This window comes from Corvus cornix, chromosome 5, assembly GCF_000738735.6.
Source record: "Corvus cornix cornix isolate S_Up_H32 chromosome 5, ASM73873v5, whole genome shotgun sequence".
Lineage (NCBI taxonomy): Eukaryota > Metazoa > Chordata > Aves > Passeriformes > Corvidae > Corvus > Corvus cornix.
In genome coordinates, this window is record NC_046335.1 from 11,456,277 (window position 1) to 11,472,483 (window position 16,207).

At 39.6% G+C, this 16,207-nt stretch overlaps 1 protein-coding gene across 10 annotated transcripts in view; it reads left to right on the forward strand.

Moving 5' to 3' along the window:
* BEGAIN (brain enriched guanylate kinase associated) overlaps positions 1 to 16,207 on the forward strand; it is a 160,459-nt gene that overhangs the window by 79,296 nt on the left and 64,956 nt on the right. For 5 of the 10 annotated variants that reach the window (XM_039553158.1, XM_039553160.1, XM_039553161.1 and 2 more), the window contains one exon: positions 5,985 to 6,074. The exons of the other annotated variants lie outside the window; for them this stretch is intronic. In XM_039553158.1, coding sequence (XP_039409092.1) covers positions 5,985 to 6,074 — 90 coding nt within the window. The remainder of the gene's footprint in view (positions 1 to 5,984; positions 6,075 to 16,207) is intronic. 10 annotated transcript variants of the gene reach the window in all.

Genomic DNA, 16,207 nt, shown 5'->3' on the forward strand with positions numbered 1-16,207 from the left:
TGGCCAGTAGTTTGGCTTTAACAGAAGGCCAGCTTAAATGCCTCTGTGAGGAATAAAGATACTGTTTGACATCTTTGCCATCAACATGGACAGTGGGATTCAGTGCACCCTCAGCAATTTGCTGACAACGCCGAGCTGTGTGGTGGAGTTGGCACGTTTGAGGGAAGGGATGTCATCCAGAAGGACCTGGACAGGCTTCAGAGGTGGGAGGTGGGCCCATGCAAACCTTGTGAAGTATAACAAGGCCAAGAGCAAGGTCCTGCGTATGGGTGAGGGTAATCCCAAACACAAGTACAGGCTGGGCAGAGAATGGATTGAGAACAGCCCTGAGGAGAAGGACCTGGGGGAATTCCAGTACCTAGAGTGGGCTTACAGGAGAGGAACATTTGAGAGGGGCATGTAGTGATAGGACAAGGAAGAATGGCTTTAAAGTGGAAAAGAATAAATTTAGATTAAATATTAAGAATAAATTCTTTGCTGTGAGGATGGTGAGGCTCAGGTTGTCCAAAGAAGTTATGGATGGCATATCCCTGGAATTGCTCAGGCCAGACTGGATGGGCCTTTGAGCAACCTTGTCTAGTGGAAGGTGTCCCAGACCATGGCAAGGGAGTTTAAACTAGAGGATCTTTAAGGTCTCTTCCAACCAAAATCGTTCTATATTTCTATGATTTTTATAAACTTGTGAAGTTGTGCACTTCAAAAGTATTAGTTTCTAAACTAGATCTCACACAGGTTCAATCTCAGTCAAGTGTTCTTGATCCTAGAGTTTCAAGTCTAAGACTTCCTCCCTAACTCTTTATGGCAGGTGAAGTTTTTGTAGTGTCTGGCTTCCTAAGAAGGCACATGGATGTGGTCTCTCACCAGGTGCAGCAGGTGATGGACCAAGAGGAGCCAGTGGCCATACAAGAAACATCTAATTTGGGGATTAAACCAATGGATAAAGCTGTAGATGAAGAGAAGCCATAGCAGGAGCTTGTTAGAAGAGTGAGGCAAAAAACCGACAAGAAATAGGATGAGGAAAAAAGTGGGAGTTTTGACTGGTCAGAAAGTTACTGAGAGGTAGGGAAGCAAGCAGGCCTTTTTCAGGGAAACACCCTCTCCTGCAATGTGTTAAACTGAGCAACATCTCTGTATTCCTATACTGTCACAAAAGAGGTATTAACTTCACTGATTACAGGTGTCCTCATCTTCCTCCCTTTTCTGCTTCACGGACATTCCCAGCCTCCTTATAGTCTCACACACTCTGTTAGCATCTGTGTCTGCACTGCAGAGCTCTTGGTCCAGACCCAGCAGATTACCCCAGCTGGTGGGATGCCTGGTTCCATAGGACCCTGCTTTCCAACTAGGGAGTTATACTTAAAATGTTCATTAACGTATATTGTTGCAGTCCCTGCAGCAGTTTTACACTATTTAATGCTGTGGTCATGGATAGTTCTGGTAACTCCAGGAATAGAACTACCACCCCCTCACAGAAAATGGATTGTTTGACATTTTTATTAGCTCCAGCCTTTGTTCCATGGAGATGACAGCCAGTTACCTACACTGGCATGACTGGTAGGAAAGTAGGTAGAAGGAAAGCACAGCTGACAGCATCTTGCAAGTCTGTGATGCTAAATCAGCATCAGTGCCACGTGCCTTCTCAATGAGGACGGGATGTAGAGGTAGAGTCGTGACAGTATGTTCCAAGGTGTCCCTGTGGTTCTCCCAGCTTGCTCTGTCAATGTTTCATCTCAGGTTATTAGTATTTATAAAAGCATGCCCTTAAAATAGCTTTATGTTGTTAATAGAAGCAAAAATAGCAGTTCTTGTGCTTAAGTTCCTTGTAGCAGTGTAAAATAAGGCTAAATTGGGCAAGCACAGAAATCATAATAGCACAACCCAGTTTAAAGGTGACTTTCAAATCCCCTTCATGTCTTAAAAATCACTGACTTTAAGCTAAAATGTAGACTGGGATACATTCCTTGCTGCTTTACAGAAAATCCTTCTCCCTTTAACAGGTGTGATATTAGGGGAGACTTTTTCTTGAAGACTGCTTAAATCTACTCACTAAGTCTTCTACTCACGAGTGGAGCAACCACAAAATCCTCCAACTTCTGAAAAACACATTATTACAGAAAAATCTTTCAGATTTGCATTTGACATTTGCAAAAGAGACATGTGGATTCTCCTGTTGTGGTTTGACCCTGACTGGACACCAGGTGCCCAGCAAAGCTGCCCTGTCACTTCCCTTCTCGACTGGACAGGGAGGGGAGAGAAAATATTATGAAAGGCTTATGTGCTGAGAGATCACGCACCAGTTGCTATCACAAGCCAAACAGATCCCACATGGGGAAATTAGTTTATCACCAATAAAATAAGAGAAAAATGATGAGAAAATAAAATCTAAATCTTAAAACACCTTCCCACCAACCCCCCCCTTCACTCTCATCTATCTCCTCCCCTCAAGTGTCACAGGAGGACACGAATGAGGGCTGTGGTCAGTTCATCCTTTGTCTCTGCCACTCCTTCCTCCTCAGTGTGACGACTCTTCACGCTCCCTACTCCAGTGGGGAGCCCTTCCCATGGGAGACAGTAGGGGCACAGTTCTCTCACCATGGGCTGCCCATGCTCCAGCTCCTGGAGCACCTCCTGACACTCCTTCTGCACTGACCTTGGTGTCTGAGGAATGGCTTCTCTCACAGATTCTCACACTCGTCTTCAAGCTGCAGCTTCAGAAAGAACTGAAAAAAATTTTATTCACCACCTACAGAATATGGAGAGGGTAGTATACAGGGCCTTGCATTTACTTTTCTTATCAAATTGTTTCTTAAATAGGCATAGCAGTCTGTATATGTCTATTCCAGGCACAGTGGATCAATGACCTTCTGGCACCAAAACTGATGAATTGTTAGCTGTTCTTCTCTAGACAGTGTTGATCACGTTTCACTGAGATACCCACACCTTTTTTTTTTTTCCAAATTTGCTATAGATCTGTAAGTATCCTCTGTGATTATTGCCAGATGAGCCACAGACAGTATTCGAAGTAACATACTGCATGTTCTAGGACAAGACAAGGAAACACAGACTATTACAACAGTGTGTCCAAATTCCAACCTCACTTGACACTGGAGTCAATCCCAATCACATCAGTTAAGCATAAGGGGAGATCTGGAGAAAGAAGAGGAAAATTAGTTGCTTTACCATGCCTTGGCATAATAAAAAGTAGTTTTAATATTTGATAATCTGAAAAACTTCATAATCAGGTTTTTGGGACTGGCATTTTTCCTTTAGTAAACTACTAATTGTCTGGAGTGACTATACAATTTTTTTTGAATAGGCTGGTTCCTTATTTGCAATACTTACAAATTTCTTATAAATGTTGTTTCAGAAGGGAAGCAACACAGTAACAAAACTGGAGATTTTCCCATTTTGTCTCCTTTAAAATTTGCAGTTGTTTTAGACAAAAATGTTTGTCTGTTTTGCTGATTTCTTTTTTTGCCAGTGCTAAAACAATATCCCATGTAAACTGTAGAGGCTGACAAATTAATTTTTGTGGTTTAATATCAGGCAAATAAATCTTACCATTACTAATTATTTTTCAACCTTGCATATGAGAATAGGATTAGACTGACTACAACTGACACTGATTATATGAGACAGGATGTTATTAAATCCCTTTGGGGAGCTTTTGAAAGATCCACTACATTTAGAGCAGAGAGCTTTTCTCTGCATTAGCTCATTTATGGAGCAATTACATGGGACTTACTACAAAAACAGTGTCAGGAAAAACACTGAACAAACAGCTAAAGTGGAATTTACATCGCTCCCATCTCTGTCAAAACATCTCACAACATCACAGCCTTAAAATATTTTGTCAAGATTACCTATGGCAAAGCCATTTGCTATAGATCAGTAAAAGGTTAGATTATATATCAGTATAGATGCTATATATCAGTAATAGATTAGATTAAGACTATATGGATGAGAACTTGCTCTGGATCTGAAGGCAGCAGAGATTTCTCCTTGCTCAAATGGCTTCTTTGCACCAAGAGCCCAAATTTAATTAATTTTGCAGGCTTGAAAATCCTAATGTTTTCATTTAAGCCATCTCAGGATTTTCAAGTTTTGTTATTTCATCAGAACATTCTTATAGAGGGTTTCTCAATGAAGTGCAGAGAAATATGCAAAATGTACTGGCTTGAAAAACCTCTGCTCATTCTGGAAAAACCTGTGGCTAGATTCCCTGTTTTGTTTGGTTGGGTTTTTTTCAATATTAAGGTTTCTCAGATGATTTTTAGGAGCAGTTTACAATTTTGTATGTAAAAGTATGCAAATACTAAATGGAGAGCCAGGTAAAGACCATTTCCAAAAATGTGTTCCTACAACTGACTGTTTCCTAATATCCATAGCTGGGAATGAAAAGGCATAGTGAAGTGCCACAGAACTGTGTGTATTAAATATGTACTCACCTATTGATTATGACATTTGCACTTTGAGAACATCAAAAAAGCTGTGCAAGATACATAATCCAAAGTAACACTGACAGTTCACTGGAGAACAAACAGTACTGAGGTGTCAGACAGCATAGATTTATTCTCACCCCCAGTTTGATTTCAAAGTTGATATTGCTGTAAATTCATGTGATGGCAGCACTTAATACTTGGGCCCTCACATTTTTTATGTCTTCCCTGGGTGTCTTCACACGCTTAATCCAAGTCCAGTATGGAAGAAGTTAAAAGATGCTTAAATGTTCTTTCCTTAGGTACAACTCAGTATGACTAAAGTAACAGACTGAAATTCACTTGTGGCTTTTCCTCAGTGTCTCAAAGACCATCATCTTGCTGCCAGTAGTCCTTGACATGAAGCCAAACCCAGGGCAGACTTAGAGCTGTGGCAAGAGCCTCAGCAGGGTTATCCTTTCCCACAGACACTGAGATTCTCTGCTGCTCTCTGTAGCACTCCTGAAATACGTCATGTATGTAAAGATATGTTCAGGGTCCAGAAGGTCCCTGCTTTGTGGTACCCACTGGTAATTGATGGGTAGGATCTTCTGCATGTGTAGTGATCACTGACCAGAGGGAAAGTTTATGCAAAAATTCTGGTTCATGAATATGGATATGCTCGGGTGAGGAACAACTGATTTTTTTATTGAGTTTGTCCTTCCAGGCATGTTATGTTGCACTTCTGATATTGCAAAGGAATAAAGAAATACTGTATGAGGTATTCTGCATGGCCAAATATTGTAGTCCTTACTCAGAGCTTACTCAGGAAAAAACACCTTTGACTTCAGTGAGGATTTGCTTGACTAAGGACTGCACAGACTGTTTTGAATCTTACCAGCATTGCTTGATGCTAATGTTGGGCAACAGTTCTCATTGCTAATTTGCCTGCCTCGTCCTTCTACTGGGCTCAGGATCTGCTTTTGCTGTGTGTTATTCATAGCTTCTATTGCTAGTTTAGATTGCTTCTCTTTGTGCTTTTCTTTACCAGCAAACATTTTGCAGCTACTGTTCTGCTGCTGGTAGATGAGCACAGAACCTGATATGTGGGACTTGAACCTCAGCCCAGATTCAATTAACACTGTTAAACATGTTCTCACTATGGTGCTCAGAAGGCATTTTGATGACCCTCTTTCAATGAAGCATAAATTTGTTTAAGCTGATGTTTTTACAATGCAAAAATATAAGGGCTTGATTCACAAACCTTAAGACCAAATGCTTCTCCAGTAAAATAAATGGAGTAGCACCCATTTAGAGCTGTCACAAGGTCAATTGTAAATGCTTTTTCTGACCTACAACAGTCACACAAGAAAATTTCTAAATGTGTGTGCTGTAGCATCACTCTGTTTTGTAGTTTTAATACTGCTTTAAAGTAAGATATCCTGAATAATAATTAGTACCAAATTATGCCATAGCCTTCTAATATGCAGCAAATCTAGCTAGGTTATCACTCGTATGTCTTATGAGCCACACCTAGCCATGGTTTATCCTCTATTCATGCTACAGGGTACGAAATTCCTGGGTGCCAACATGCCTATGGCAACCTAGAATTCTCCAGGGCAGGCTCGCAAAATCTTCACCTACTCTCTGGGACAGGTAACTAATAAGTGATGTTTTGTGCAGTTATGCTTTCTTTCTAACTTTCTGATGTCCTTAAAAATGTTTCATTTCTTCGTGTCAGTCTGTGGTCTCTCATTGTTCAGTGCCACTGTGTTTTCTGGACTAGGGGAGTAACAGCAGATCTGTTTGTTATACTACTCTAGATGCTTGCCTCAGCCAAGCCTGTAATAATTGTTAGTAACATGCATAAAAACTGAAAGTTGTTTTAGAAGCTGCAAAATCCACAGCTGCCTACTACCAATTAATCCCTTTTCTGATGAAGTAGTTTGACAATACAGGCACATTGCATTTCACTGTTGATACCACAGTTATCTGGGCAGTTCACCCACCTTCCTTAATTGCTGGTATGTATATATATTCTTTCCTTTATCAGGTTTACATTAATTTTGGGTCTCCTGAATGAAGGATTTTCTCAATGCTATAGGTACAGAATACTGAAAGGATGGGGGAGTTATGACTGATCCTGGTTTATATTTCTATGAAGCATGTAGCATAAGTTTAAGTAATGACTCAGTTTTCCATATTTTTCTTAAATTCTCTTCTACTTTTCTCCTGAATGCACTGTTTTTTCTTTTTTGCTTGACTTTATTCCAAGTGGCAGGTATGTAGAAGAAATGTCATTCACTAATCCTATCCTTGCAGTGACATATGAAATATTGTAATATATTTCAAACTAAGAAAGTAATTAGGTTAAAAAATAAAGACAGACTAAGCTTCAGATTGGTTCTTGCAGTATATTGATTTTCTCTGAATAATGTGTGAGAATTTTCATCTTAAGTGTGCTGCTAGTGTAAGGAAGACGTAAGTGAGATTCTTTTTGGTAATTTTTCCCATGGTCTACACTCTGTGGAGTAAAAAAACTCAGCAATCTTGGAAAAGTGGTTTGAATTTCTGCTTTTCAATCCCCTGGGATTCTGCAGATACACTCTACTCTTACCTGGAGCTTGATGCAAAAATAGCTTTGCTCTACTGCTTGTTCTTGCTAAAATCAAGAGATGATCAGTGAAGTGAAACATAATCCAGGCATATAAAACTCTTTTACAAAATGTTTGACCCTAATTCCAACTTGGTTAAATATTTGGAAATCCTTTAAAATCAGAACAAATTCATACATCCACAGTGTAATCACTGAGTTTGGTCTTGCATTCTGTTTTTAAATGGATGTCCACATGGAAGTTCTGAGTCTTGGGATGATACTTAGTCATCTTTTTGTAGAGCTCACTAAAAAAATATCTTTTTTTCCTACCACCACTGTCTACTTGTAGTTGTTATTTGCAAAATAAAAAAAAAAGATTGCTCTTGTAGAGGACAATACCACAGTTTATCGCCATGTATACTACAACTTAAAATGCACAAATCCAGGATTTTAGCTCAGGCTATTTAGCCATTTCATATGGCTAAATATGAAATATTTATATAAATAAACAGCCATTGAAAGATAATTTTCATTTTCCTGCCTGCTTTTTGGAAAGCTCACAAGGATCTAAATTTTTAGAGAAATTTTTGTATTTCCTGAAAGCCAGCTTGTTTCTTTCCTGTTGATTAACTCTGATCTTGACCACACTGTTTCAGCCTATCTAGGCTGTAAAAATATATCTGGAAACTTGCTTTCCAGTTATATTGAAAAATACCACCTCACTGAAGGAACTAATAAAAAACCCCAAACATTTGTTTGGTAAAATGAAAGATAGTGAGTATGGCAAAATGAGGATAGGTTCTATTTTATCCAGCCTGATGCACCTTAACCTTTAAAATCTAATGCGAAAGCAGTAATAGTATCAGCAAGAGAGTTAAAGTAAAAACATAAGTTTTGATTCACCCAGAATGCGGAAGTGGTTTAGTTATAAGATGCCAAAAAAACCCCAAAATATATGGCCTGTGTTTATGTAATCCACATCTCAAGGCACAAGAGGAATTTTTGGGAAAGTCTGGAGTAATGAATCTGCTTCCTCACTCTGTACAGTTCTCTGGGGTGCTATGTCCACAGGGGAGGTGGAATCAGAGCGCTCCTGGGTCTCGTCTGAAGGAGCACATTGTGCACTGCTTTTCACATGAGTAGCGTGAGCAGCTTTTCAGATGAACACCTGCTGCCTGATTTGGTTCCTCCACATTTGCAGAGAGCTCCTTCATTTGCTGGCTCACTCCAAAAATTACCCAAGAGCCAGTGTCAAGGTGCGGGACTAGCAACAAGCATCTGGAGGAATGCAGTCCTGTTCCCTCTCCTTTCCCATACAGCCACAAAAGAGGTGACAAAACAGAATCTTACACTGAAAAGCCAGTGCAGCCAGGGGAGCAGGATAAAATACTGAACTAATAAATTATGACATTCAGCTGGGAGGAAGGCTGTGTGAGATGATGGCACAACATGCTGAGCAGTGGGGAACTTGCTAGAGGTGAACTCATTTATACTCTTGCAGAGTAGAAGACTTCTCAGTTAACAAGTCCCAAAATAGTGTGCTGCAGTGTATAAAACAAGGTAGGGCTTGAAATAATTAGCCACAGATGACAGATGGCAACTCCTTTCTCTTTTTTTCCTTCCTTTCTTTTGCTGTAATATCAAGTTGATCAAAGAGCTGAGGATCGTTTGTTATTGTAGGAAAACTAAAAATATCTTGAAATATTCAGGCAAAATAAGTTCATTCAGGTATGAGCCAGTAGCTCTCATTGTTCCTGTTCAACAGCTTATACATGAGTCTATGTGTAGTAATAGTTTACCTCAGAATCTGAATTACATGTGCACAGCTGAGAATTTGGGTGTGTCCAGGCTTAGGAGTATTATTTAATCAAATTATTAAATCAAATTATTAATTCATTTAATTTAATTGTTTGCTTGTGTTAACAAACCAGTGATCTACTCTGCTGCCAGAAAGCCTTCCCAAAAGTGTCCGGAGCTCTCCTCTCTGGCATGTCACTTAAGCAATGTCATACAGCTGTGTGTGAGGGGAAACAAATGCTAAAGAACAGAGACTGCAGTGGAACTGATTGCACTGATGACCACTGAAGGTGTCTGAACGGTCAAGAAAGAGCAGCATTACCTCCTGTGCTCTTTAGGGGTAATATGGGCACTTTTTTAAAGGCAAGCGCCTATGGATTCAAGACAGGAGCTTCTGTCTTGTATGACTTCTGTCACAAAAGAGGATCAGGATGCAACTGTAACGGATATAGTTAAAAGGAAAATTCAGTAATTTCCTCAAATAATGTAATATATAGTGCTTGTAATGGAAGAAAAACAATAGCATCTGCAGTTCCTCCCCTACCAGCAGTCCCATAGTAATTCTGTCTGACTGGTTCTAGAGCCAAAAGAGCATATTTAATTTTTTCAGCAGTTTAGCATAACCTTTCTGATGGAAAGTGTTAAGCCAACCCACCTAAATGAGTTCCTTGAGCCACACAAAGATGAATTTCAAATCAGAGGAAAGAGAAAAGGATTGGGAAAGGAAGAAAATAGAAAGGAATGAAATAGTTAAGGTGAGAATCTTAACCTAACCTCTGTCCGTTAACCTATGTCTGGATGTTTTATACCAAATAAAACAGGAACAAAATTCTATCCCTACTGCTAAAGCACATTTCTCTAGTATTCCCCTACCACACTTCCAACCTCAGTCCTTTAATAGAAAGAATAAGATCAATTTCAGATTGCTTCTGGGAAGTGGGCTTCACCCATTCTCATTACATTCCTATTACAAATAAACTGCACAATTCAGGAGGAACCACACTTCTGTTCCAGCACAGCTTGATCCAGATGAATCAGGGAAATAAACAGACAAAAATAAAAGTGAGAAAGGTTTAATAACACAATTAAAATATAACTTTATAAGCTTGTGAGCTGATGTGGCAGGCTGCTTTCAGTAATTTCCAGAGGGAGTGCTTATCCGTGACTACAAACCAAAGCAATCTAGGAGCTGGCCACTCAAAGCTGTAAGGAGAGCTACTGCGACTCAAGGCAGCCTGCTTAATCACCTGGAGAGCTCTCTTTAGCTTTCTAATCACATATTGAAGTCTACTTCTAATTTTGCTTCCTCAATTTTTCAATACCTTACTATTTTTTTCCCCTTTCTTATCACCTCTCAGTAGTCTGGATTCCCTAGCGAGATGCAGTGCAGACGGGTAGGATTCTGACAGACATTAAAAAGCAGACAACAACTGTCCAACAACTTCAAAAAAGTTTCTGTCTGAGGCACTTCCCCCCCCCATGGCCTGTGTTACATCAAGACGTATTTGTTGCAGTCTTTGCTGCTGGTTTTGCTATCCTTTCGAACCCTGCAACTTTACACTGTAACTCACCATTTCTGCTAGTCAAATATTTTATGAAAACTTATCAGCTTCTGGGAAGCCAGGAAGTAGTGGCTTTTACAGAGGTGAATCTTCTTCCAGAGTCATGTGAAGAGCAGAGTCTGGGCAGCAAGCAGTGAAGATCCCTTAATCCCTAGGAAGGGTCAGGGTCATTATGACTCTGCTCTCTTGGACAAATGCTGTCTGAAGTTTGTCATGCCAGAAGTTACCTCCCTTCTCTCCCAGTTTCACCAGCTGATTCATTTCAGATATGTTCCAAGCACTAGGCAGCATTTAGACAATGCAGACAAAATGAAGTAGGGCATGAACACAAACAGAGTCCTTCATTATGGAAAAAAAATTAAACGTGCTTCCTACCTCTAGAGAATGAGCCAGAAAGCATATATTCTTCCTGGAATCATAGGCTGGTTTTCTTCTTTTGGAACCATATTTTTCAGCTCTCCATCCCTTCATTTTCTAGCAATAAAGAGAAACAAATTGAACAGGAACAGTGCTTATTCAAACTTCTGTAGGATCACTTACTGAGCCTAAAGGTTTGCATTTAACCCACCAAGAGTCTACCTGCCAGAACTGAAAACAATTAGTTGCCACTTTAAGGAGAGCCTAAAAGAGGCACTAGGAGGCAGCTTGGAAGAAGGCAGAGATTGCAGTAACAACTTCTGCTGCTTCCAATGTTTCCCTCTGCTTTAGTCACCTTTGAATTTGGGCACAAGACTCCTGCTCTTTCACTGTGCACTGCATTCATTTCTCACATACTCATGTATTTCACCTCAGAAGGGTCTCATAAGCAAAAATAGTCATCTCATTAATAGGAGACAGAAACACATTTGGAAGATTCCAGTTCCAAATCAAGTTAGCAGAAGTATTAAATCAATCCTCAGAGAGCTGGCTCAGCCCTTCAGTCTCTGCTCAGCCCTGCACCGAGCGCGGGCTGGGGTTCCCAGTGACAGTGCACATCCTGGTTTGTAAGTCCACGTCCTTCCTTCTCCATGAGCTGCTCTGTAGCCTTGCTTAGTGCTCTGCACAATAACACACTCCCTGGTCACAGGTCTGGATTCTCACAGTTCATTTTCATTTGCCCTTTTGTATTTTTCAGTACACTGGAGGAATCAAAATTGTCTGCTGAAGAAACTTCATTTAAAATAATCAAAACACCTCTAGTGTCTATTTTTGAAAGCTGTAATTTTATTCATGGTATTTATATTCAATCCATTCAGAGCCTTAGGTTATGGATAGCACCTTTAAATAAAGGAAAACCTGTATGGCTTTATTATGAGCTTATTTTAAAAACCGTGTCACATTTCACTGAAAATAATGGCATTCATTTAAGACAACTCAGTGCTGACAGATGGTCCTTTAAGGGTTTTTTGCATGTCAACACGTAACTGAATTTTCGTATCTTAATCACCTCATATTATTGTTAATACTGAATGCTCTTGTTGGATAGATGTGTCTGTGGGATTCTGATATTCGTTATAGAAGTCACCCTTCTGCAATGAAAGACTGCCAGGTCATTATAACCAAAACATAATTCAGTTTTATTTTTAAGAGAAAAAAACCTCTTTTCTACCTCTTATGAACAAGGCTAGTACAGTTCAGACACATTTACCATATGATATATCTTGTCAGGTCTGAATTTTTAATTGTGTGAATTATGAAAGACTGAGGTACTCACATCCAAAGTAAAGAAAAGCTACCTTCCAAAATCCAGTGATATATCTGTTTTAAAGTAGCTATATCAAATCTACAGGTGCCTCGAACAGACTTTCATGCTAAGGATCTATAATAATAAATAAATAAATAAAATAAATAAATAATAAATAAATAAATAAAATATTGGCATTCCAACTGCTAAACATCTCTTTCTTTTCCCCACCTCCCTTCCAAATGACTCTCTAATTTTTCTGATAAAGGATCCCTCTTCTCTGGTTTAAATTCTGCCAGAATGCCTGGAACCTAAGAAAAGGACTCTGTTACTTGTGTTACGGGTCCATCAGTCATTTGGAAACTATCTGAGCTCCAGATTTGGATCACCCACACATTTGTTCTGAAACATATATATAGGCCTTCCTTCTCATAATCCAAACTCAGCTTCAAGTTGTTTATTTTGAAAAGAAGTACTTCAAAGAAAATTCAAATGGTTTAATACTTGCAATAAACTCCTCCAAAAGCTATCTGTCTAAATATGTTTATATATATATATATCTACAGGAAAGAGAGATCTGCATACAATTTGACAGGCAAACTGTTCATACTCCAAAGTTTCAAATATTTAACAAACTTCTTCAAAAGTAATGGAGAAATTTGGTGGATGTGCTGTAATGGAAAAAAAATCCTGACAGACCTTGGTAAAAATTTGAAATAAAAAATAGGTAAGCTGAACAAACTCTGTGTGAACCTGAATTTATAGGAAAATGCCTATTGTAGAACATGGATACAAATTTGCCGAAGCAAATTTCTTTAAGTACAAATGAAGCTGCTGAATAAAGAGTGCAAGGGAATTGGGATTTGTGGACTTGACTCTGGGTCTGAGCTGCAGCATGTAATCTTTCTCCCCAATAAAATTTTAATTTCAAGTCTGTAGTTGGATTCTCAGGCTCTGGATCTTGACTTTGTATTTTTATCCCATCCCCCTCCTAATCAGATAAAGCAAGAGCAAGGTTAGACACAAAAACTGCAGACAAGGAAATTTTGGCATTAACCTTTTGAAACAGTGACCCTGAGCACATAACACATAATCAAAACTTGATTAACATAGAAATCCAATTAAATTGGATTCATTAAAAATCTTTCATTAATCTAGAAAGCACTTGTGTTGGACCTCATTTCTCAACAACTACAGCTTGGAAAAAATGTTGTTGAGGGGTCAGATTCAATGTCACAACTGTCATCTCAAAGCTATGCTTTCTAAGATGGGCTTTGGGTGTCTTTCTTGCAACATGTCCACTTTGGGCAGCCTCCAGACCCATTCCAGAGTGGAATAAAATGTCTCATGTAATCCAGACCACCAGAAGTGGATCATCAAGAGCTGCTGGAGCCAAAATTCCTTGGTAGTCTCAAGATCAAGTTGGCAATGCAGTCCAGCTCCATTGAGTAGTAACACAGAAGCACTGAGGACTTGCTGGCATCTCTGCCAGCTGTGAACAACCCCAGAGATTTCTGTCCCCAACTTCTGCTCCCTGGGGTGTGAGCTACAGGTCAGGAAGGTGTCTCCCAGAGTCTTGCCTCTTGCCTGGCTGATGATCTTCATCTCTGTGATCCAAAAATCAGAAACAAAACCAGGGGTGTGGATGGCTGCATTCCTTGAGCTAAAGAACCCATCTGTTGCAGAGATCCACAGCAGACTTACAGTGTTGGGAAAGTGCTTCCAGGAAAGCAAGGGCACAAAGCTGCCCCAGCCCCTATGGCTGCCTGCCATGTCTGTCATCAGTGGTTAAAGCTGGGTTGCCATGACTGGGTGCACATGTTCTCCCTTGGCCTTTCCCGGAGACCCTCTCCTGATCTTTATACTCTTTCACAGAAAGCACCCCTACAGGGTTGACTGTTATTGACCTTTCCCTAGATAAAACCCCACAGGGCAAAAGAAGAAAACTTTTTTTTTTTTAAATTCTGTTCAGAATATATTTTTAAACTTTTCCTCAGCACTCCCAAATTCCTGATCCTATGAAGTTTTATTTTAGAATGTGACACATCGCAGACATGAAGCAGATCTGATAAACATTTTAAAAGCATTTAGTGGTTCATTTTTGTGGACCCCCACGCCATCTAAGCAAACAAGAAAGGCAATACTATTACCTCATCTCATACACACAGAACTGAGTCAGGAAGAGGGGGAGTTATCTGATGAGATGTGATTGTCTACGTCTCAGATACTTGTCTAGATTCCCTTTGTAATTAACGGAAATGGGTATTTCCAGATTTGCGTCAACTCATCTAAAAGTAGGCTTCCAAAATAGGTCAGATTAATTTCATCCTGATAGTGCCTGCTCTTGACTAAGAACAGGAGCCAGAGCTGACCAGCAGTAGGCAAGCTCAGTCTTGCCTTAACTCTCTTGAGTGATACAGCCAGGTTCAAAACAGAGAACCAAACCCCAGTCCAGATTAGTTCCTTCTTACACGTTCTTTCTTTTGAGACAGGCTTTTTCCCCCAAAATGCTATTAGTTGTACTTAGGATTTCACAGCTACATTAAAATGTTCACTATATAAGAACCTTTGATATGGGTATTTTTCAGTATATTTGGCATGGGCATCTATCTTGCCTTTGTTTTGCATTCCTTTCACTGCTAATTTTCCTCCTAATACCATTAATCATTTTTTTTCCACTCACTTCAGAAGCAGTGTGAAGGAATGTAATCAGTCCTTTCAGGGAGAATTTCCCTGGTTCAAAAAAAATGGTTTTGCTCTGGCTTTAGACAACATTGCAGAATCATCTAAAACCAGAGCCCTGGGGTGGCAGGCAGACATGAAAGTGCTGCTGAAGCAGTTTGACCAGTGAGGTGGAGATATGTAGTTGCTGGAATACTCCACTGATGGGGCAGACCCATAGACATCAACTCTCATGGAGTAAAGGCTCAGGGAGCGCCTGAACCTACCCTTTTTGTTGGCCACCTGAGGGTAGAAGGCTCTAGAAATCCTCTAGCCTCCAGGCAGCTGAACATCCCCAGCTTTGCATGCCAGCACTCCTTTGTCATAAGCCCATCTGCCAGGCAGATGAGCTGGCAGAAGATCAGACAGGTACAATGAAAACCTGCTTGTTTTCCAGCACACCTTCCGCAGAATAGGCCCTTATCTTGTGGCATCTCAGCTTTGTCTGAAATCCAGTGGGAATGTGTTCACCTGGAGCTTCTCCAGCCAGCACTACAGATTAACCCTGACCAACAGCTGCAGGCTGAGATAATGTTTGTGGGCACAAATTTCTGTGCAAATACATGTTTCATCTATTTTATACTTTTTTTGCGTATAAACAGAGCTAATCAGTGAAAATACTACTTTGGAAAGTTTAAAGACCAATTTTTAATAACCTTTAAAGTAGCTTCCCTTGAGAGGTTTTCTTTCACCAGTCTAAATATTTAATATTGTATTCACTGTCCTTGTTGTTAGAGAAATATTTTAATGAAGCAAAGTGGGTAATGACTTGCAAACCACTGATTGTCACAGGAGCAGTATATTAGAGATCATTAAAAGAAATAGACAACCACTTATGCTAAAGGTGGAATAATCTACAGGATTTTTGAGCCTGCCCTGTAATTCCATACTCCTTGAAGCTGTCAGAATTTTAGGAAGACCATAGGATCTGTATTTTCTAAGACATAGCATTATCAGATTGCTAAGACATAACACTATCAGAATTTTATTTGCAAATAAGTCCTCTCATTTCTCCAGGCTGTACTTTTTCCCATGTATTTATTTTCTTAGTTTTACATATATATAAAACTAAAGAACCATGAGGATCAACACCCATAGAACATAAATTATGAATCAAAATACAGTGATTTACCAGCATTAAAAAAACCTGTGCAATGAACTTTTCTAATTAACTGGTATGTGACAAGCAGAAAAAAAGTTCAGCTAATTTATGGAGTTGGTTGGTTTGTAGAAAAGGGAACATGCTAAATGGTTGACTTTGTGACTCCATATTTTGACTTTTTATCTTTTCCCTCTTTTCAACTCTAGTTAAATTACCACTATCAAATTTACAGTGATAAAGAGCAAAATTTATCCCTCCTCGTGAAAGCCTCAGATTAGTAGAACAAAAAACACAGCAAAGCATAAGGAATGAGAATCCAAGCATGTCATTATGTGATGACATGGGAAG